The following is a 21,658-nucleotide window of genomic DNA, read 5'->3' on the forward strand; positions in this document are numbered from 1 at the left end:
CGATGCAGTGACCGTCTTCGTTCAATGGTTAACTATAAGCCGCTGCTGCTAGGATGAGCGGAGTTCGCGTGATGGTTTACGCTCTTTGACGACATCAGCGATGTATTGTGCTTCATTTGTGTAACGAGTGCGACCGTACAATGTATTCGTTCGGCAACCATAACGCAATGCAGCTCAGCGAGCACAGGATGGGCATGGTGAAATGAGGCAGTGCTCGCAAGGAACATGGGAGACTTTGAACTTCATTCATCTGGGATCTTGGGACGTAACCCAAAGGGGGCAGTGACTCAGTGGTTAGAGTGCACTGCGCTATGAGCCCAGCCACCTGAGTTCAATTCGCGGGCACGGCTAACCTGAGTAACATCAGTGGTGAGTGTTATCTGATCCAGTTCTGAGCCCTCGCCTTCACCATCCCACGCTTCCCAATCTGGTGAAGTACAGTCAATCGCCATGACCGACACGGCGGTCTTCATCCAGCATTGGATTGACAACCAGCTGGATATTGCCGTGATAATTACACACAGTAATTGAAACGAACGATATTGTTGTATATGTGGTATTCGTGCCATTCTTACATTGCACGGCTACCACGAAGGCATTGCGTCTGACAGATGGTGCCATGCGGGTTTACCCAATTAAATAATTGGCAGGTATTTAAAAAAAAAAGTTTGGAAAATGTGTACCATCGCCAGCAGACGTGGCCAAATTTTTCTCTTCACATAACACCACGGGATCTCTGACATCCACCGCGTAGCAGACAGTGAATATCTTTTGGTAAAAAAAAACGCGCCTCAACGCGAGTGTGCGTGTGTGCGAGTGCGCGTGTGTGCGTGTGCTGTGAACGGTCGCGTTGAGTGTGGCTCAGGCTTGTTCTATGCATTAATCACGCTGCTCGGACACTCGCAGGGTTTATTATGATACTACCAGGATCCGATCGTGCATAGTCGTCGTCGTCGTCGTTATCAACATCAGGCATCTTTGTGATTGTCGACACGTGCTGTTGACACGAGTTCCCACCACCTCTTCCCGATCTTTCGCCGCCTTCTCTGCCGCTGTTTTTCGTGAATCTCATTGAGCCAGGTCTCTATCTAAGATGCCTCCCCATCTGCTTCTCTGTTTTTCAATGTTCTGTCATCCGTGTGTCATACAAGAAAGGTAATTAAACAGTCTGCCATCTGATGGATGAAATAAGTTTTCGATTCATTTTTGGAGACCCACAGTAAAAAAAAAACCCAACACTCCTGATGGGATCCAGAGCAGATGCATGGGGGCAGAGTTGAAGCTGTGGGACCAATTAGCCGAGGGGGTGAATGTCAATTAACCAAGAGGGCCTACGAAAGTGAATTATTGCGAGCTTATATCAAACAATTGCCCTTCCTTGTCCATCCAAAGAATAACAACTGTGAACTTCCTCATGAAGTTATCTGATTTGTATCCACCCCCCGTAGAATAATGACGGTTTGAGTCAACATCCAACCAGGATTGGAACTCGCAATCTTCCAATCGCGAGCCACTCGTCACGGTTCCGCTGAGTGGTCAGTTTTGGCCAACACGCCGGCGGTGTAAACAAGAGCGGACACTGGGCTTGGGCCACAAACCCCTGCAACAGCTGGCAAATGCGCTACCGCTCAGGCATGTCACATCCTATGTTATTATTATTGTTATTATATAATTATTTTATTATTGTTATTAGTATATATTTAGTATTTTTTTATTGGGATATTATTTTATTATTATTATTTATGATTATTATTATTTGATCACTTGTTTACTTATTTATTTACTTATTTATTAATCAGCGAATACCTGCCACGGGCTGTGTGACATTCTCCGCATGTTGTGCCGCGTCCCTCGGCTGTGAAGGTCTCAGTCGGGTGCGGTGACTGTAGTGCGGTGATTCTGGTGCGGTGATTCGCGTGCAGTGATTGGTGATCTCATGGGAGCAGTGTGGGACCGGCAGCATTGATTCACACGCCGAGAAAACCAACCCGAATCTCCAATCCGCACGCTTTCATTTACCGACGGCGTAAAGAACTTTACAGGATGTCACATTTGTAATGTCACAGGTTACAACGAGCTTAGTACGCTCATTAATTAAGCAAATTTTTTTATGCAAGTGCTGGTCAAAACAACACGAAACTTGCAACTTTTACCGGCCAAATTAGTTTTGTTTACATGCATTCAATCTGTGTGATAACGAAATCTCAGCGAATGCTGTTGTGTAGCTAATTTATTTCTATAATGCCCAAATCATCTACCCAGGGGGCGAGGCATGGCTCACAGCTTGGTGAGCTCTGCTGGGGATCTTCGTCATGGAAATGTATTAAACGGTAAACAGCGTGCGCAACATTTCTCATTCAGATCCGAGCACCTCCTCGTGTCCCACACGCCGGGGAGACGATCGGCGACGTTTACGTGCTCGCGTGGAGGTCGGTGAGGTGTGCCCGTGTGCGGCTTCAGGAGTAGCCCGGTGAAATGACCGTAAATGCTGCCGGCAAAATTACGTAAGCGGCCCGTGGCGTTACCACGTGGTTTGTGACGCGTAGACTCACGTGGAGGTTCATAGACTTACATAGACACCAACGAATTTAATCGAGAACTGACGACTAATGTAAAGACCCATAGACTCAAAGACACTGATTAGACTTAAATAACCACTCTTCTTTCGTATGGTAGGGAGTCATTCAGTGACATTCATATACTCACGTTTCGATCGGTGAGTGCACCAATGGATGGCTTCAAGAGTAGTCGAGTGAATATCTTTTCGATCCACAGTTCCCCGCTGTAAGCTGTCCTTAATTGTCCGTTGGAGTAGGAGAGAGTCACAGCTGCCGTGCCATATTCAGACTTCGCAGCTAGCACCGCTGAGATCCTAGCTTCAAATCTAGGCCACTGGTTCTGAACGAACTGGGTTCTCACATGTGGACGGTGGTGTTCCACTTAATTTGGCTTTGAGAATTGACAAAAAAATATTCACGTGACTCATGAAAATTTATAATAATAATAATCTGAGCGAAAAAAACAGGTGGGAAATTGCTGCCCGCTACCGTGTGGACCAGAGGTCATGGGAAGGCATCTCGGAGGAAGCTCTGTAATATCCACTTCCATGGGCCGTTCTCTCACGTGAAGAGCCCCACTGCTCGGCGAGAACTCTGAGCGGGTGCTTCGCGTCATGGAGCCACGCCAATAGCCACAATTTGGATAACCCAAAATAAAGGATAGTGTTCTGGTTAGATCGCGTAAATATGAATGTGTCATTAAACCCGGCACCACCACCTGCCACAGAGCCAGCTAGTAAGGTTTGTCACGTGAACAAAACATGCCAATTCGTTACTCGTTCCACACACCGGTGTGAGAGTATACCCACAATGTGGCACATTAGGAATGGATCACTCTTTTAAAAATGTCCTTGTGCAGCAAGGGAGTAAAGTGTGGTTCTGTGAAAGTCCTGATGTGCTGTGCAGTGCATCAATGCATGTGTGTACAGCAGCATGTGATGACTGAGTCGGGCCTGTAGGTGGCTGACAGGGTTAAAGAATAACCGCACGTGTAAACCAGCCACGTGGTTAATGGCGACTCGGAAGAATTGCTGCGTGTAACACGTGCTGTTGCATTTTACAGAGTGACGGTGCTGTTCTTCACAAGATTAATATTAACCACAATAAATGAATGTGCTTGCCCTCGATTTGGAGCACCTGCCCACGTCCTTCATTTCGAGTGCAACATTTACAATTCGAGTGGTGGTGACGTTCCACCAGTAATTGCAACCAGCCTCATCCGGCGACAGCCAAAATTGTGGAGAAATCCTCCTCCTGCTTCGGTCTTGAATCGGAATGTTTTGTTCACGTGACAAACCTTACTAATTGGCTGAGTCGAGTTGTGGCGAGTTTAATGGCACATTTGCATGTATGCGATCCAACCCAAAATATCTCCATTATGGATAATATTGCGAAAGCCTACTACATTTAATTGGGATAACATTGAGGTTTAAAGACCGCGTACTTTGAAAAACATGTCGGCACGAATTGGAAATAGATTACAAAAAGAGTGAGGATGCTTTAGTAGATACTTTATTTATCGATCTAAAATGCTTCAATAGATACCCTTTAGTAGATACTAAACGCTTTAGTAGAAACTAAAACGCTTTAGTAGATACTTAAACGCTTTAGTAGATACTAAAACGCTTTAGTAGATACTATAATGCTTTAGGAGATACTTTATTTCTGGATCTAAAACGCTTTAGTAGATGCTTTAGCTACTAAAACGCTTTAGTATATACTAAAACGCTTTAATATATACTAAAACACTTTAGTAGTAAACGCTTTAGTCTCTACTAAAACCCCTTAGTATCTACTAAAACGTTTTAGTAGATTCTCAAAGCTTTAGCAGGAAACCCGTTAGTATCTACTAAAACGCTTTAGTATCTACTAAAACATTTTAGTACATACAAAAAATGCTTTAGTAGTAAACGCTTTAGTCTCTACTAAAACGCTTTAGTAGATACTGTATTTATCGATCTAAAACGCGTGCCGTAGTTAGGCGCACAGTTACCCTTTAGCCACGTGATCGGCTCACACAATGGTTGCTCATTGCTTGCTTGCTGCCTCAAAATCCATAAGCGCTTCTCCTGAATACAATCTGGCAGCTGTTGCGTATTCTCCCTGTGGTGTCAGGTCTCTCTCCTCTCCTACTATTTCATAATCAATTCTCGCCTCCACCTGGCAGCTTTAATCTGCCCACAGTCCATCGATTTCTGTTAAAACACATCCAGGCCCGCTCGTGTGTCAGCAATTGTTCCCGCGTTCGCGGTTGTCACGCGTACGAGTGAACCCATTCCTTCTACGCTCCAACAGGATGTCGCCGCAATACAAAACCATCTACATTGAATTGGCTCCTCTCCGTTTTGCGGCAAAGATTTTTGTCTTATTAGTTTCTAGTTTTATTTCCATGAACAGGCTCGCACGCAGCTGCTCGGCGGATCGCTACACTGCGGAATCGTAAGGGGATGGCAACGGTGTGAGGGAGGCCTCATCCAGCAATGGATTGATCGTGGCTGATAATGATTATGATGAAAATGCTAGAATGTTCCTCTTAGTGCGGCATTCCACTCCAACCCCGCGAAGAGGACACTTGAGCTGGTCAAAGAAGGGTCTTGATTCTCGTCACCAACTCACACCACACTTCTACTCATCATCCAAAGCCTCGAACTCTCCAACTCCGTCCCCGTTTTTCCGCCAATCCTTCCCCGCACCAATCCGATCGGAGTGTCCTCCACTCAATCATCGGATTGCGTGTCGTGCATGGCAGTACTCGCGTGACCCCTGACCCTTAACCCGTGGTTGTGTGGTGTTTGTGTGTCAGGATGTCCCGCGCATCCTTTACACCCCTATCAACCGGACGTCCTTTCTTAGAGCAATATAGGGTCGCTCTTAAGTAAATACTTAGACTCAAGCATTGGGTACCACGTGTCGAGGCTTGTGTACAAGGTCTTACGCAGCCCTCATACGTGATTTAGGATTGCACCGTGTGTCGTTCGGCACGATGTCCGATGCTTCGCTGCAAGTGCTGGGGACTTTTTCGGGAACGGAATTTAACTGAAGCTCCCCCGCATGTGGCACGAGACGTCAGACACCGGGCCGAACGACACGCGCAGCACAACAAGAGCACAACACACGCAGCACAACGAGAACACAACACACGCCGCACACCGCGGACACATCGGAGAGAGGCATGCGACACAACCGCGGACTCGTACGCAGCTCCTCCGATACACGGCGTGATTCGGTGTCGGGCGTGATTCAAGAAACCGCCGAGTGCACGTGTGTGCATGTGTGTGTGCGTGCGTGTGTGCGTGTGTGTGCGTGTGTGTGTGTGCGTGTGTGTGTGTGCGTGTGTGCGCGTGTGCGCGCGAGTGTGTGCGTGTGTGCTGTGAATGGTCGCGTCGAGTGTGGCTCAGGCTTGCTCTGTGCATTAATCACGCTGCTCGGACACTCGCTGGGTTTATTCTGATGCGACCAGGATCCGATCGTGCATCAACATCAGGCATTTTTGTGATTTTCGACACGTGCTGTTGACACGAGTTCCCACCACCTCTTCACGATCTTTCGCCGCCTTCTCTGCCGCTGTTTTTCGTGAATCTCATTGTGCCAGGTCTCTGTCTACGATGCCTCCCATCTGTTTCTTTGTTTTTCATTTTTCTGTCATCCGTGTGTTATACAAGAAAGGTAATTAAACAATCTGCCATCTGATGGATGAAATACGTTTTCGATTCGTTTTTGGAGACCCACAGTAAAAAGAAAAACCCAACACTCCTGATGGGATCCAGAGCAGATACATGGGGCAGAGTTGATGCTGTGGGACCAATTAGCCGAGGGGGTCAATGACAATTAACCAAGAGGGCCTACGAAGGTGAATTATTGAGAGGTTATATCAAACAATTGTCCTTCCTTGTCCAATATATAATTTGCTCCCACTAATGCTATCGCGCAAGGCTCTCAAGGAGGCTCGATGTGTCACAGACCGCTATAATCGGTCAGTTCGGACGTGACTCGCCACTCATATGTTGATATCTCTACAAATGAAGCAGTTTAACTCCGGGGCAGTTTTTTTTATTCTGGCAAAATTTCGATCGTGACACCAGCGTATGCGGCCTCCTCCGTTTCGAGTAACGTCACGGTATTTTGTAACGTTCCTTTTGCGAAGCAGGCGGGCACGCATCTTTTTTTTGGGGGGGGGGGGGGGGGGGTAGGTAGGGGTTAATACACCCGCAGTATTAACGAGGGCGGCCGGTGGGCTCGAACCACGGAGATCTGCGCTGCCACGTGGCCACGTCACCACAAGTCGACAACCCCTCCCCACGCCCCACCCTTGTCTATATTTTGTTGCTTTCTGCGCATCGTTCGAAGGCTCAGACGTCCACGTTGCCTGCTCGAAGCCACAGGTCTTTGCAGAAATGCGGGATTGTCCCCAAGGGGCGCCTCCGTTGGCGATCGCAACGACAAAAGTGCGACCAACACTGACGATCAATGGCCGCTCGTGAGCGCTTCGTTTCAAATTGTACACGATAAAAAAAAATATCGTATCCTTAGAAAATCTCAAACAGCGTTGTCAATAACATTGCCCTATAAAATGTATATATAAATGGGTGACAATCTAGGCAAGGGCTCTTCATAGCCGAAGCGCCATAGCCCAAAACATTGCCTATTATCGATATATTTTGTACTATATATATATTTGAAACCGACGTTATTGACTGTTTTTTTCTTTCAGTTTTTCTTATTTGTCCTTTGTGGTGCCACTGTCAATGTAATATCGTAAAAAAGGAAAAAGATAGTCTAAAAGCTTTGCTCTGTTTTCTACAGCGTGGCTTCATTATCAAGCAAGCATTGTGTTATATCCTACAATGGATCTACTCCGATTGTCTGCAGACCTATAAACAATATTACAGATTAAAATATTACCGCTGAGATTAATACACTTCGTAATATTATTTCTATATGTGAGAGATGGCAAGGGCTTGAGGAAGCCTTCATCTCAATCATCATCATGTTCATGATGATGATGAATATGACCCTTGTGCAGGCAGATATGTCTATAACAATAAAAATTCGTAGCTTTCTGTGTCGATGATTAGATCTGTCATCCCTGCAGCTCAAAAATTCGATCGTTCATTTAGTCATTCAAAGGTCTACGGGGGTGAGCGCAATAAATCCTGATCAATTCTGGCACGTAAAGTTATAGTGGTGATCTTCAATAGGTGAGTGGCGGGTCGTCTCAATTTCCGAAGAGAATTCTTACCCTGATGGACATCAACGCAGGTTTGTAGCGGGGCGGTGCGACTCGCCGCATCATTCCAAAACAAGCCGACGCCGCATCTTCGCTTCAAATCGCAGTCGGGACTCGAGCTCGAAGCAAGAGGTCCGCAGAAAACAAACGTCTCCTAGCGCCGTTCTCCAGCCGCTGAGCAGCACACGTGGTGTCATTGTAAAAACAAAAATTGTCTTTTGATTGTTGAATTCCGGACGAGTGCCTTGGAGGTAGAGCTGAGCGGCTCGCCATCGGGAAGGTTCGCAAGCGTTCAAATCGTGGTGTGTGTGGGGAGGGTGATGAATTGAGTACCAATTTGCGGGGAAAGTCAAACAGTGGTTGAACCCCGCTGTTGAATTGCGGATTAGCCACAACGGGCGCCAAACAGGAGAGGAGCTCTCCAGCCGCTCGATGGTCGTTGGAGTTGGAAGTCACTCTGAAATATATATTTTTCGGTACTGATTTTGCGAGATGGAATTCAAAAGAAAGAAGAAGATGGAACGGTGGCACTATGGTTGACGCGTCTGCACCGTGGACCCGGGGCAGGGCTAATATCGGTGGCGAGTGATATCTGGAGCCCTCCATCGTTTACCAATCCACAAGGACCAAAGTAGTGAAGTTTGGTCAATCAACCCCCATGACTGGCATTACGTAACAAGGCCTTCCGCCTAGCAGTGGCCTGCCAAACTGATTTAAATGTAGATTTATAGAAGGGAAAATAAAAACGCGATGAAATTTTGCAAATCATCGCTGTTCTACATGTGTAAACTCAATTTTCGTATTTACATTTTTATATTACACCAGATTGTTGCTTGGTGGATTGTCGTTGCATCACAGTATTACGACAGCTGGTGACAGCTTGTGTAGGTATTCATCCAGCAGTAGATTGACCATGGTAGCTGCTGCTGCTGATTACAATGAATACGTATAGTCGTTGCTATTTATTGTAGCATTCCCGACCTTTCCACCTTGCCATTATAAATATCTTAGTTTCACATTTACGCATTGCGCATGATTCTTGTTTGGTTCCCACGTGGAGTAAGGGCATCCATTTTGCAAATGGTGCTGGCTGTGAATTATTGACAACCTCCGTGGTGCTCAACAAGACAGGACGGTGTGGGGGGAGGGGGGGGACATAGACATCACCTGATTGTGCCCGGGGATTTTGTTTCTCAATTTACCGTAAACAAAAAAAATCCCGCGTCTCAAGAATGTGACTTTATTAGCAGCAACAACAATTGAGAATCAAAATGGCGTCGTTGCCACGCGGCGCCGCGAGGTCTTGAGCCATCGCACTGGATTTCCCCGACAACAGAAGGAGGCTGCGACCCCTTGCATCTACCCTTGCGCGCTTGTCAGAGGTGCGCACTGCGCGAGATGAATAGCCAGCTCCCCAGTGTGGGTGTGGGTGTGTGTGCCGTACTGATTTGGGCAATATTTGCATTAGATATCCTCAGAATCCCCCGGTGCACTCACCTGACATTCCGCAGCAGGCCCCGAGCCCCTGGCTCACGAAAAGAGGTTGCAAAGAGCAGAGCCAGTCCCAGACCAATGTAGCGTGTTGAATTGTTATGTTTTTTTGTATTATTAACTAAACACATTTTTTATTATAATTTTTTTAGTCTGGGGCTCTCAACACGATACGGATTTACATAGCGGCCTCTAACCGCATACCGAGACCATGTGCAGAAAGAGTGGAAATATTTATTTTTAAAAAGAGAGAGAGAGGCAGACAATCATAGGCAGTGAACAAGTAAACCCGTAAAAACAAAGTTTTTCACTATAAATCCTTTATATGCGTGGCGGCTAGAGTCCTCTCGTCCTCTGGCTTGAGATGGCTGCCACCTATGCGTCAGATGATTGTCTGCCACCATTAAGCAATTGGTAATTAAATATTTAATTTGTTTTCCCTAAACAGTGTAAAATTTTGGATTTTTTTTCACGAAAATTAATTGTCACACACAACGAGTCTTTATGGAAAATGTCAGCTCGATTGGATCACGGGAAGTGGGGTAAAAAACGAGCGAAAGATTTGCACGGTCCTAAGCAAGCAAGCGAACTTAATATAAAGGATTTAAAAATATATTCGCCTGTGGAGGACGCGGGGATCGATCCCGCGACCTTTGGCATGGGAAGCGAGGGCGCTACCAACTGCGCTACTCCGCCACGGCCTTTGGAGGGGTTACGCTCTGGGCTCTTACACTCTGACGTTCAGCCAAAGCCATGAATGCGTTCTATTTGAATATATGTAAAATACATTTTTTTTGCCTAAAAAGTGTAAAATTTTGGGAATTTTTTTTCACGAACAATAATTGTCTGGCACAACGAGTCTGTGTGGAAAATGTCAGCTCGATTGGATCACGGGAAGTGGGTTAAAAAACGACCGATAGATTTGCACGGTCCTAAGCAAGCACGCAAGCAAGCAAGCAAGCACGCGAACTTAATATAAAGGATTTAAAAAGTAAGGTAATTGAACAGGGGTAGGGAGTCTACAGCACGGATGGGCCGTGGGATGTGAGTTTCAGTATGTCGGGGGACATTTGGGGAGAATGAGTGATCTCCCACTGAGCGAAGGTGGACTGAGGGCTTCCACAGAAAGCTTCGATTTATGAATTGGAGAGTGGATGAAGGGGAGTAGAGTGGGATGAGATGGGAGAGGCAGGAGAGTGTGTGGAGGGAGGTAGGATGAGATGAGAGGATATTAGTATGCAGGGGTGAATCCACTTCGGACTTACAAATATTTATTTTAAAGTGATTCCTTATTAAAATGATATTTGAAATTAATCCGGGATTTGATTAGTAGCCAGTGGAGAAATTAAAGTATTTTGGCAATGTGGTCTCCTTTTTAGATGTCGGTGAGAAGCCTAACACTTAATTTTTATAGATGATTATTTACAGAGCCGTCCCTTCGCTATGGCGAATCGGGGCGACCGCCCTGGGCCTCGCGCTTTGTGGGTCTCTGCGCTTCAGATGTAATACGGGGTTTGTTTGAAGGCGTTGGGGGGGGGGGATTTGCCCCGGGCTCCGCACCCCGCAATGGACGGGCCTGCATATTTATAATGTGAGGACGTGAACGAGTCTCATCAGCATTGGCGCTGCTGCTCGTTTGCTGCTGCGTGGTGAGACGAGAGCAATGGCACCCCCCCCCCCCTTCTCAGCACGGACAATGCGGAGCTTGACCCGTGGTGTGATTATATTAAATGTACGCAATTAGTGGTTCGTGGGCTACTGTGAATACAAATGTATATATATTTTCACGGCCTGTTTTAAAGACTTTTAAAGTGTGGTCACAGTTACGTAACGTTTTGTTAGACAGATCCTGACGGTCAAAGCATCCCGTGGGGGGGGGGGGTGGGACTCTGGCAGTCTCTGAGATTTGTTTGCAAACTTTTAAGCACTTTGAAGTCAAACCATGCGGTTCGCGTGGTGGGTGTGCGTGTGGGGAGTGGTGTCAGCAGACTGTGGGGGCAAGTGCTGTTAGCGAGCACCTATGAAGGCCGGCACGGCACACGAGGGGGTGGGTGGCCAGCACCACGCCCGGCCGCCTTTGTCTCCCCGGTGGCGATGTTTACACATCACACCAGGTACTCATTGGAGGCTGAGTCGACCTAGGGGAGGCCCAGGACCGGTTCAGATAATCGTCACTGGTGGTGGCCGTGAGCGGGAATCGAACCCGGGTGACCAGGTTCGTAGCGCTAACCGCTACACCACCGTCTTTGTCTTTGGGGAGCGGTGGTGTAGTGGTTAGCGCACTACTCTACGAACTCGGCGTCCCGAGTTCGATTCCCGCTCACGGCCAACATGGGTGACGAATATCTGTACCGGTCCTAGGTCGACTCAGCCTCAAATGGGTACCTGGTGCGGTGTGTAAACATCTCCATTAGTAGTGAGACAGTCGGCTGGGTGTACTGCTGGTCACCCACTCGCTCGTGTGCTGTTGCGGCCTTCATAGGTTGCTCGCTCACAGCACTTTTCCCAACAGTCTATGAAAGCTATACGGGGGATCTTTGTTTGTTTGTTGAATACAAGTGGCGAGTCAAGCCAAGGGAGGTACTGGAATGCTGCCCTCGAAGAGAATGGGGTCATTGTTTTATTCCCTCCTCCTCCATCTCCGGGGGCAATCAGGCGAGGGATGATGATCAGTGTGCCGTCAGTGTCGTGTCGTGTGGAGATGCAGTCAGACGTTGCCAATGTCCCAAGTTCAGCTTCAGTTCAGTTTTAGTTTATTTTGAAGTATCCTGTGAGCCAAGAAGCACTTAAGTCGGGTTTCATTAATACAAACCAGACGCCGTTTCCGTGACAGACATAACAGGGAAAAATAAATGAACAGTGCAGATTAATACATTTTTTAAAAAGGTAAGAAATTATTAAGTTAGCGTGGTGTTGATTTGAAGCTTTCGTGACTGCAGGAATCCATACTCTTTTGTTCTTTCGGTAAATCCCTGTCTCACCTGATGACGAACGCTTGTGTTGTGCCCGAAATCTCCTGATTTATTTTATTTAATACCTACGTGACTTTACCGAAAGAACCAAAGAGATTAGCGTGGTATGTTTTACCCTACTTACCTACCTAACCACCCACCTACGCATTCATGTCCACGCGCACTCGCAACGGCGTTATTGCAACGGATGCGTGTGTCCCACAATTCCTGGCTACGTTTGTTTAAAAAAAAAAACCCGACAGATAAGTATGAATGTGTGTCTTCAAAATAACAACGCGTGCAATATTCATCGAATGACTTGCTGATGCGGCTTCGATGTTTGGCGCACGCGGCACGACGCAATGCGACAGCGACGTTTTGCTGAAGTTCACTTTGAATGTTCATGAGTTGATTTCGAAACGGATCAAATCTGTTGCTCACGTGCTCTTATTAAGCTACCTATTCGTATGGCAATTGAATTTTTTTTTAATTAGTCATCAGAAAATATTTTCGAACGTAATTCTCACCAGGCTCTGTGGTGTGCGCAGTGCTCTCTCCAAATCTTCTAACTTTCTCTATATCTTTGTGTGTGTGGCCTCTCTGTTTGCGTGCTATGAAGAAGTGCCATTGACCGGAACGTTGCCTATGATATTTTTTTTTCTTTTACAGCCACAGTGTTATTGACGAATGTGTTGAGTTCATTACACATATGCATTAATGATACGAGTTTTTTTGGGTTAGTTCGCGTAAATATGTAAATGTGTCGTTAAAACCGCCACCACCCGACACAGCCAACTAGTAAGGTTTGTCACGTAAACAGAACGTGCCAATTCGTCTCTAGTACAGCAGTGTGCTGGAGAGCCAAGCCACAACATTTACAATCTGAGTACGTTTCGCCAGTAATTAAAACTAGCATCATCAAGCGGACAGCCAGATTTTTAACGACACATTTATATTTACGCGATCTAACCCAACCCCTCGTCCCCTATATTATGGCTGATACGTGTTAAACTACACGTGCATTTGTTAACGTCTTGAAACCGTTGACCCTTGCCATCAGGTCGCCTACATTTGTAGAAACTGCCCAGGAGTATCCTAATGACCTTTCTTTGTGGCTCCCCTGTAGTGTCGCGAGGGGGGGGGGGCAGCGGACTGCCCCCCTCCACTCAGACCCCCCCCCCCGAAGTCAAAAGGGGCTGTCCATAAATGACGTCACGCACCTAGGGGGGGGGGTCAGACATTTGTGACGATGTGTGACGAGGAGGGGGGGGGGGTGAGAAATGTGACGTCACATCAAAATGCGCAACTTTTGATAAATGTTTTCTCCTACAACATCAGAGTGCAGCGCCACATTAATTACGCACTACAATGACAATAGTTTAAAGCGATTTGAAGCATGTTTTATTTTTGGGGGGGGGGGGCAGAGCTTTGTGACGTCATATTTGAGGGGGGGTCTGACTATTTGTGACGCCGTGTGACGAGGGGGGGGGGTTCAAAAATAGTCCAAAATCGCGTGACGTCATTTATGGACGGCCCCAAACATGTTGGTATGATTTTTATTAGCAGCGGCGGGTTGTCTTCAATGATCGCTCGTTCGGCAGACGCCCATAATCATAACAAAAAACCTCATTGTGCCCACGTCCCGTCTGCTTCAGTAACGATTAACGAACACTTAAACACTTTACACGCTCGCCTGCAGCCACTGGAGGCGTTACACATCGACAAAGGACTGTGCAGGCTTGCCCACAGGTGTGTGGGGGGGGGGGCACGTGCCCCCCCAATGATCCGATCGAAATCCCTAATTTCGATCGGATCATTGGGGTTTATTAGTAGTAAATCGGCATTTTGCGAACCCCACTGCCACTGTGTAGCATAGTATTATGTGCCAGGGACTCTATGAGATGATAGGTTATGTCGTGCCCCCCGCTGGGTGTATATATATATGCCCCCCCCCTAAACAAAAATAATAATTAGCGCCGTCGTTGTGAAGGATACAAATATTAACGTCTGTCTCTGCACGCGAAAAAAAGTAAAAGTGTCCTGTACACGACCCATCGGGTCCCACAGCCTTCCGAAGGTGAATGCCAGCAAGCATTGATTCGGCACGAGAAACTCTGCACCGGTTTCGACGTGCAGTGTCTCATCAGCAGAGTCTGGCTTGCTTAAATCATTGCGGGCGAACCGCGAGATGTCATAGGCAAGGACCCTCTCTTTAAGATATGGCTTCGCCAGTTGCATGGAGCATTATATAATACGTAACTCAAAAATATTCATTAATGTCATTGTGGAGAATATAAATAACGAAACAGATGAGCACAAACCTGTCTCTGCACACAAATGATCAATTATCTTTTGTTTTTACACAACCCCATCATCGGGCTGCCATTCATTCTGAGAGTGAGCTATTTCAGCGGCGTTGAACCCCTTTGAACGCTTGCCTGGGGATCTTGGCAAGGCGCACCTGGGCACGAGCCACCGAAAACATCCTCCAGTGCCGCGTTTTTTTTTTACCGAAAGCTTGCCAAATGACCGTGGATTTTTCGACCACGCTGCCCACGCCCGCCAGCGTTGTAGCCTTGCCCGGTCCCATCTTCCCTTTGCCAACAAATACGGCTCCTGTGTCCGCCTCGAATTTATCACCGCTTGTTGATGATTGCGGACCAAATGAAATCGGGGCACGGAGAAAGGAAATCGACCGGCTCTCTCTCAAGTGCGCTGATAAATGTACAACGCAAACTACCAATCACAAAACGGTTTGGCCGAAGTTAATGGTTCCCATCCATAATGCCCTGTTTTTCACTCAGAGAATGCGACGGTCGCAAGAGATGCATATGCAACTGCGGAGATAACTCACCGGCGAGCTCTGAATCGCGTTATAGACTCTGCGATGCGCTCTCAGGCCGTACCACGTGTCCGACGTTCCGTTCTGCTCGCTGCTGGGAGGTTGTTCATTTCATTTCCTCAAGGAGCTCCCGGTACAAGCAGTGAAACGTCGGGCATCGTGCCAAACAGCACCCCGAAAGTATATTGGAGAGCCGGAGAGCACAACCACGACAATTCTACGTGGTCGTATCTAATCTTCATTATTCATAGATTTAATAAATGATAAGTGCTTGTTGGTCATAGCGGACTAATTCTGAAAATGTGTTTTATTTTCTGCATTACTGATGAGTAATGTCTTTTAATATATTTTTTAAGGTCCAGTGTTTAGTGACGCCTCGGAGAAAACATTTAACTCTTGCTCCATGGTTAATCTACACGCGTTAATTTTTTTTTATGAGAGAGAGATGCTGGCGGTTTTGGAAGGCTTTCATCAGAAGTGGATTGACCATGGCTGATGATGATTTTATTATTGCGCGTTGCATGATGGCATGTTTATCATTAAATGCTTAATTGAATTTGCTCCTACAAATATGAATTTAAAAGTTAAAGTCTTAGTGATCCTGCTTTTTTTGCAAACGTTTTTGTAGATACTTTTTGCAGGATACATTACAGCTAATGAGCTATATGCTGCTATCTAATTAACGTAATTAGCCATTGCTTTATATTAAGCATTCAAAACACCATGCATATATAAAGCGATATTTGTCATATAACGGAACATTAACAAAAAGTTTTCCTTCATGTAGTTGGATTTTGAGTGGAGTTAAACATTTTAATGATACGCCCAGCAACTAAATAACAACAACACAGTAGCTCTAAAACGTGAATTATTGTAACGTGGTCTTCCAATAGTCATTCTAATTGTTACCGTCATTATCATCAGCCATGAAGGCATCCCAAAGCCACTGCCGCCTCTCACTCCAATGTTATAATCCGCCCAACACCTTTGCACAAGAGCTGAATTAATCGCTCCATTGGACCTCCTGTCGGTCGCGATCTCATTCCTTGGCTGCCACTCGGTCATTATCCTTGACCATCGGAGACCATCCCTGCTGGCCAATCCCACTTACCCGTCTCAGCGCTCTGAGTGACCTACTTAGCCTGATTGCACTGCCCGCTATTTCAAGGAGCAACCGCTGCTGATGATTTCACAACGACGTGCAGGGAAGCAAAAAAACATTGCCCCGCGAATGTTGATGCATTTCGCACCGCGCCAATGGCAGTTAGCTGCAAGGGTTAAAGGCGCAGCCCTGCAATTGCTCATCGACTCCACTGGTGATGGAAGCGCATCCATTAAATTGAGCTCTTAGACATCATCTCTCCAGTACATGGGGCCCACTCGCCACGCTGGCCAGACGTCTTGGAAGAGGCGGGATCACACGCACTTTACCCCGCCACATGCCACCTGTCGATTGACCAACTGTGGCCTTCCCAATTCTATCTGAAGTATTTTGAACCTGATAATTGTTTTTTTTACCCTTTTATCTGGCAACAAAATTGACACTTTTTTTTTACAAGGAGTCATGTTTGCATTGACCACAATAGCTTTTTTTGCATTCCAACCGCAGGTATTGTGGCCAATGCAAACATGACTCCGTGTAAAAAAGGTGTCAGTTTTGTTGCCAGATAAAATGGTAAAAAAACAATTATCATATTTTGCTTCTGGCAAAGGAGGTTCCAATGGTGGTATGTTGAACCTCTTTCGCACCGTGCGTAGCCAACCACGCTACTCGGAGGTGCAGGGAAGGACAAGCAACTAAAAACACGCAAAGCGGAAGTTCTAAACCAGTGCATTTTCAATCGAGAATTAAACAAACATTAACACTGCTCGGTTGAGACCGAGGCTTGGACCGGGCGGCGGGAGTGAGGAGGACAAACTTGGCGGCACGTGGACGCGACCGGTGATTCCCTGGCGTTTGTGTCTCTACAGAACATGCTGTCGCAGGCGGTGGAAAAGGAGACACGCCACGAGTTCGCCCTCACCATGATCCAGTGCAAGGTGCGTCCAGTTCCGACCCCGACCCCCCCCCCCCCCCCATTGCTGCCCGAGACGTCCCACCGTCTCACCTTCATCGAGGGTCGAAACTTTGTTCGACATTTTTGTTTTATATTGTTCCTGTTGTAACTTTGTTTTTATTGCTGTGAAACGCACAGGCCCGGTACAACGCGTCGATGGTTTGTTTGGGGGGAGGAGGGGCGGGGGTAGGCGGGGGGAGGGGGGCACTGTCGGTGCTTGGCCGTGTCCACGTGTGGGGGGGGGGGGGGTGCTCGTTGGTGCCCTCTCTGTGGGGGTCTTCCATCGGTGGGGGGGGGGGGGGAAGTGTCCTGCCACGGAAACGTTTCTGACATTTAATTACCATCCTGCACCCCCGTCGTGCATAGTAGAGTCCCCGACTCGCATTCAAACTGTCTCTCCTGCCTCTCCATTTATCCGCTGTGAGGTAGGCTCCTTGCCCGAAATGTCGCCGATTACGTATTTTTATCCTTTCTAGGCCACACACATAGTTTCGATTTAAAGCTTTCGTGACTGCAGGGATTAATCTTCTTGGTTCTTTCGGTAAAGTCACGTAGAAGGGAAATGAGAAAATAATAAAAATAAATATTTTCTAATATTTTATTATTATTTTATTTTATTATATTTTTATTATGTTGTATTTTTATTACTTTATTATTTCCCTTCTACGTGACTTTACCGAAAGAACCAAGAAGACACACACATAGTGTTATTGGCGAACGTGTTGAGTGTTTTTTGTTGTTGTCGTTTTTGCTAATTGTGCTTGTGTGTGGGTTGGCTGCATCTCTCGTCTGGCTGAGGAGCTCTTAGACATCAAATGTCGAAGAATTTAAAACAAAAGAAAGACTCCCAATTCTCGTTATCGCCACGCAGAGCACAAATTCAGACGCAGTTGGAATCTTGCTGTTGTCATTTTCTTGGCCGGTTCTCCAAGCTCCTAGTTCACTGCACCCAAGATAAGTCAACATAAAGAGGGCATCCGCATGCTATTTGCACACATTTTAAAAACGTTGTTAAACGTGCATTTTCGACGTGTGTTTTGTGAGACTGAGAATCCGTTTTAATTAATTACTTTTGCGAATATTGGCTGTCTACTCGTGTGCGTGTGCAGTGTTGTGTGTGTGCGTGCATGCGTATTTTGGCTGGGTCATGTAGCCCGAATGCCCAGCCACCGCCTGCCTAAACAGCTTTTGTTCGGCCGGTTAGAGGGGGCTAAACAGGCGCGGCACGGGCTAGAGAAGAGATGGAGTGATGTGGTACAGGAGGATGTGGAGCTGAGTGGACTGGTGCCAGCGGTGTCAAGATCGGCCTCTATGAAGGCGGCTCCTGAAGGACGCTACTGGGCAGTGGGAGGCAGTCGCCCTCCAGCAACAACGGAGGGCAGAGGAGCGACGCTCACAACAACGAGCGGAGCACAGCAAGTTCGCACAGTAGGGGGCACAGGTGGTGCATCAGCCAGTCATCTCAGTCAGGCAACCCATAGCACCTGGGTCTGTCCCGTGACCTCCTGCCAGCGGACGTTCGACACTTCACGTGGCCTTAATGTGCACATAGCCTGGCACAAGCGCCGTGGGGACGTCACCGCCACTTAGTGGCGAATGACGGTTGCTGTTGTCGTTGTTGTTGTTATATTTTCCCCAAGTCGACTTTCACCACCAACGTTGGCCGTGCTCGAACCGTTCACCAGGTGCTCAAGCAGCTGGAAAACCTGGAACAGCAGAAGTTTGAGGACGAGGACGTGGTAGAGGACATCAAGTTCATGCTGGAGAAGCTCGGAGAGAGCGTGCACGACTTGAGGTGGGAAAACGGAGCGAGAGCGAGAGAGAGACAGACACCCTCGGGCAGGAGATGGAATGAAAACGCTTTCACATCGGAGATGGAGATGATAATATTTTACGGTTTTCAATATTGAGATCGTAAAGATTGCAACCGTGCAAAAAATAAAAAAGCTTGTGCAGTCAATAAAATAAAAACAAGGAAACTGATGGCACTTAATAGCGCAATTATCTCTGCTCTCTCAATTTAAAGAGCACATTCACATTTTTGTGAATATTGTCGCTCTGGAGCTCACTGACTGCACTTGTTACCAGCAAAATTAAAAAAAATAATACTTCACTAGAACGCTGTCCTGGTGTCTCAGTGCCACTGGGACGCTTGTCCAATCTTGCCAGCGTGTTTTCGTGCAATTATCTTTTGTTAAATTACTTTGAGGAGCGTCCAGATTGTGTTTAATACGGAAGGGGAGGTGAAGTGCAACTTCCATAAATGTTTTACGAAGCACCTTTGTTCTGTCGCCGAGTTATCTGGCGAACCCAGACGCTCTCTTCGTGACACTGACACAGAGACTCGCGCGGACAAATCTATCACAGTGTTTCATGACCCCCCCCCCCGTACGCACCGTCCACGTCCCACTGGGGCGTCGGTTCGAGATGGCATCACGACGACTCCGCTCGCAGGAGGGCTTTTCTTCGCCCAGGGACGCCGTTGTTGTTTGGCTCGAAAACGAAAGCCCTCCCCCGACACCCCTCTCTCTTCTGGTGTAACTTACACTGGGAGGAATCCACTATGAGACATCTCCTTTACCAGTGGCAAAATATAGTCGTAGGTTTTAACCCTTTCAACTGGTACAAAAACTGACACCTTTATTCAAGGCATCATGTTTGCAATAACCACAACACAAGCAGTCAAAATGCAAACAAAGAGAAACAACTCTGATGATGATAATGATATGCAATGTCCTTGAAGTTGATTGGTCCAACACCAATGGAGACTAGGCTCTAAGGAAAGCTGTCTTGGGTGTGGACCAATCAACTTCAAGGACAGTGCATATAATTATCATTATCAGAGTTGTTTATCTTTGCTTGCATTTTGACTGCTTGTGTTGTGGTTATTGCAAACATGATGCCTTGTATAAAGGCGTCAGTTTTTGTACCAGTTGAAAGGGTAAAAACCTACTACTACTGGGAGGAATAGTTTGATGGCAACGCAGCTCATGAATTATATCATTCCAGACCCGTTCACGGGCTTAGAGTGCTGGCGGTGGTGTTGGTCAATACGAGTGTTCCAACGGTGAAAGAGGCTAATAATACTAATATTTTGTGTTGGAATATTTGCGCTTGCGGGTAACACTTTTCAGAGTCAGGGTTAGACACGAACAAATTATAATCGTATTATCTCGAAACGTAACTAACGGGATGGCATGGTGGCACATTGGCTAACGAACCCGGCGATCTGAGCTCGACGCTCGGTCACGGCTAATATCGGTGACGAGCGCCATCTGAACCGGTCCTGCGCAAACTGCCCCCCTTCACCGACCGACACGATATCGCGAGGTCTTCATCCAGCAGCAGATTCATGAAATGTTTTAAATGATCTTTCGTATGAAACAGACTCAGAGAAAACGGTGGTTGGTGTCATTCGAGCGACTAAAGATGGATGGTTGGTACAATTGGAGGTCGACGGTTCGATTCAATCTCCCGGTGTGGAATTTTAAACATTGGGCATATTTATTAAATTGCCTCCTGCCCCTCCCCGCCGCCACCTGCCATCACCTCTGTCCAAAACAGCAGCATTAATAGTGACACCGCAAGGACACGTGCGGTGGGGGTAAAAGTGTGGCTATTTTGTCCTCCTTGGCCGAAGAACGCCCGGCCTAGCGTGCAATGGTGGGCCGACGGTCCACACGGCTCTTCTGGAGGCCCTCCCACCAGCAGCAGTGGCACGATCAAGCAGCCGTAGGGCCCCCACTCCCTTACCTCCGCCCTCGTTTTTGTTTTGGCAGCTCGTTCGACGAGTACTCGGCGGAGCTGAAGGCAGGCCGGCTGGAGTGGAGCCCCGTGCACAAGTCGGAGAAGTTCTGGCGCGAAAACGCCGCTCGGCTCAACGAGAAGAATTACGAGCTGCTCAAGTGAGTGACGGGACGAGCTGGAGCCTCGCCCCCCCCCACACCCTCCCCTGCGTTTGTGCCTCGTGACGGGCGAAGGTGGTAATGGGGCAGAAGATTGCCTCTTGCGATGGCCGTGTTGTGTAGTCCGAGTCCTTTTTGTTTTGCTGCCAGCTTAATGTTAGTGATTTAGTCAGGTGCTCCAAGCAATTGAATGCCAGCTGTCTGCCCAGTTGGCACGGGGGCGCTGTGTGTGGGGTAATAGCTGTGCGCACTTGGCCATATGCGCTGCGGGGGACGGTTTTAGTTGGGCCAATTAGCTGGCTTCATTCCCGATTTATTTGAGCACAGTATGCCAGGTGCCCGGCACCGCACACACAATTGTGCTGCTGCTCTTTGCGAATGTTTTCGTGCCAGAAACTTTAACGGCAGGAATACATGTATCCTAATTGTGCAAGGCCATCGCGGCTGTCTTCCTGTTCCCGAGGTTTGCACTCGATGTGCATGTGGAAAATTATGTGTCAGGCTTCTGGGATTGTGCCTCTCCTCTCAACTTGGACGCTTTTCGTGTACAAGCCAACTTGCGGAGAGTGTCGTTCTAACGTGTTAATATTTACACGCTGCTCAAGACCCCCCCCCCCCCATCTCCCC

General features: G+C 47.3%; 1 protein-coding gene across 1 annotated transcript in view; it reads left to right on the plus strand.

Annotated features, from left to right (window-relative positions):
* LOC144938537 (V-type proton ATPase subunit H-like) overlaps positions 1–21,658 on the plus strand; it is a 104,159-nt gene that overhangs the window by 48,645 nt on the left and 33,856 nt on the right. The window contains exons 10-12 of the mRNA XM_078866455.1: positions 17,041–17,109; positions 18,812–18,921; positions 20,906–21,031. Coding sequence (XP_078722581.1) covers positions 17,041–17,109; positions 18,812–18,921; positions 20,906–21,031 — 305 coding nt within the window. The remainder of the gene's footprint in view (positions 1–17,040; positions 17,110–18,811; positions 18,922–20,905; positions 21,032–21,658) is intronic.

The sequence above is a fragment of the Lampetra fluviatilis genome, chromosome 2, assembly GCF_964198595.1.
Source record: "Lampetra fluviatilis chromosome 2, kcLamFluv1.1, whole genome shotgun sequence".
NCBI lineage: Eukaryota > Metazoa > Chordata > Hyperoartia > Petromyzontiformes > Petromyzontidae > Lampetra > Lampetra fluviatilis.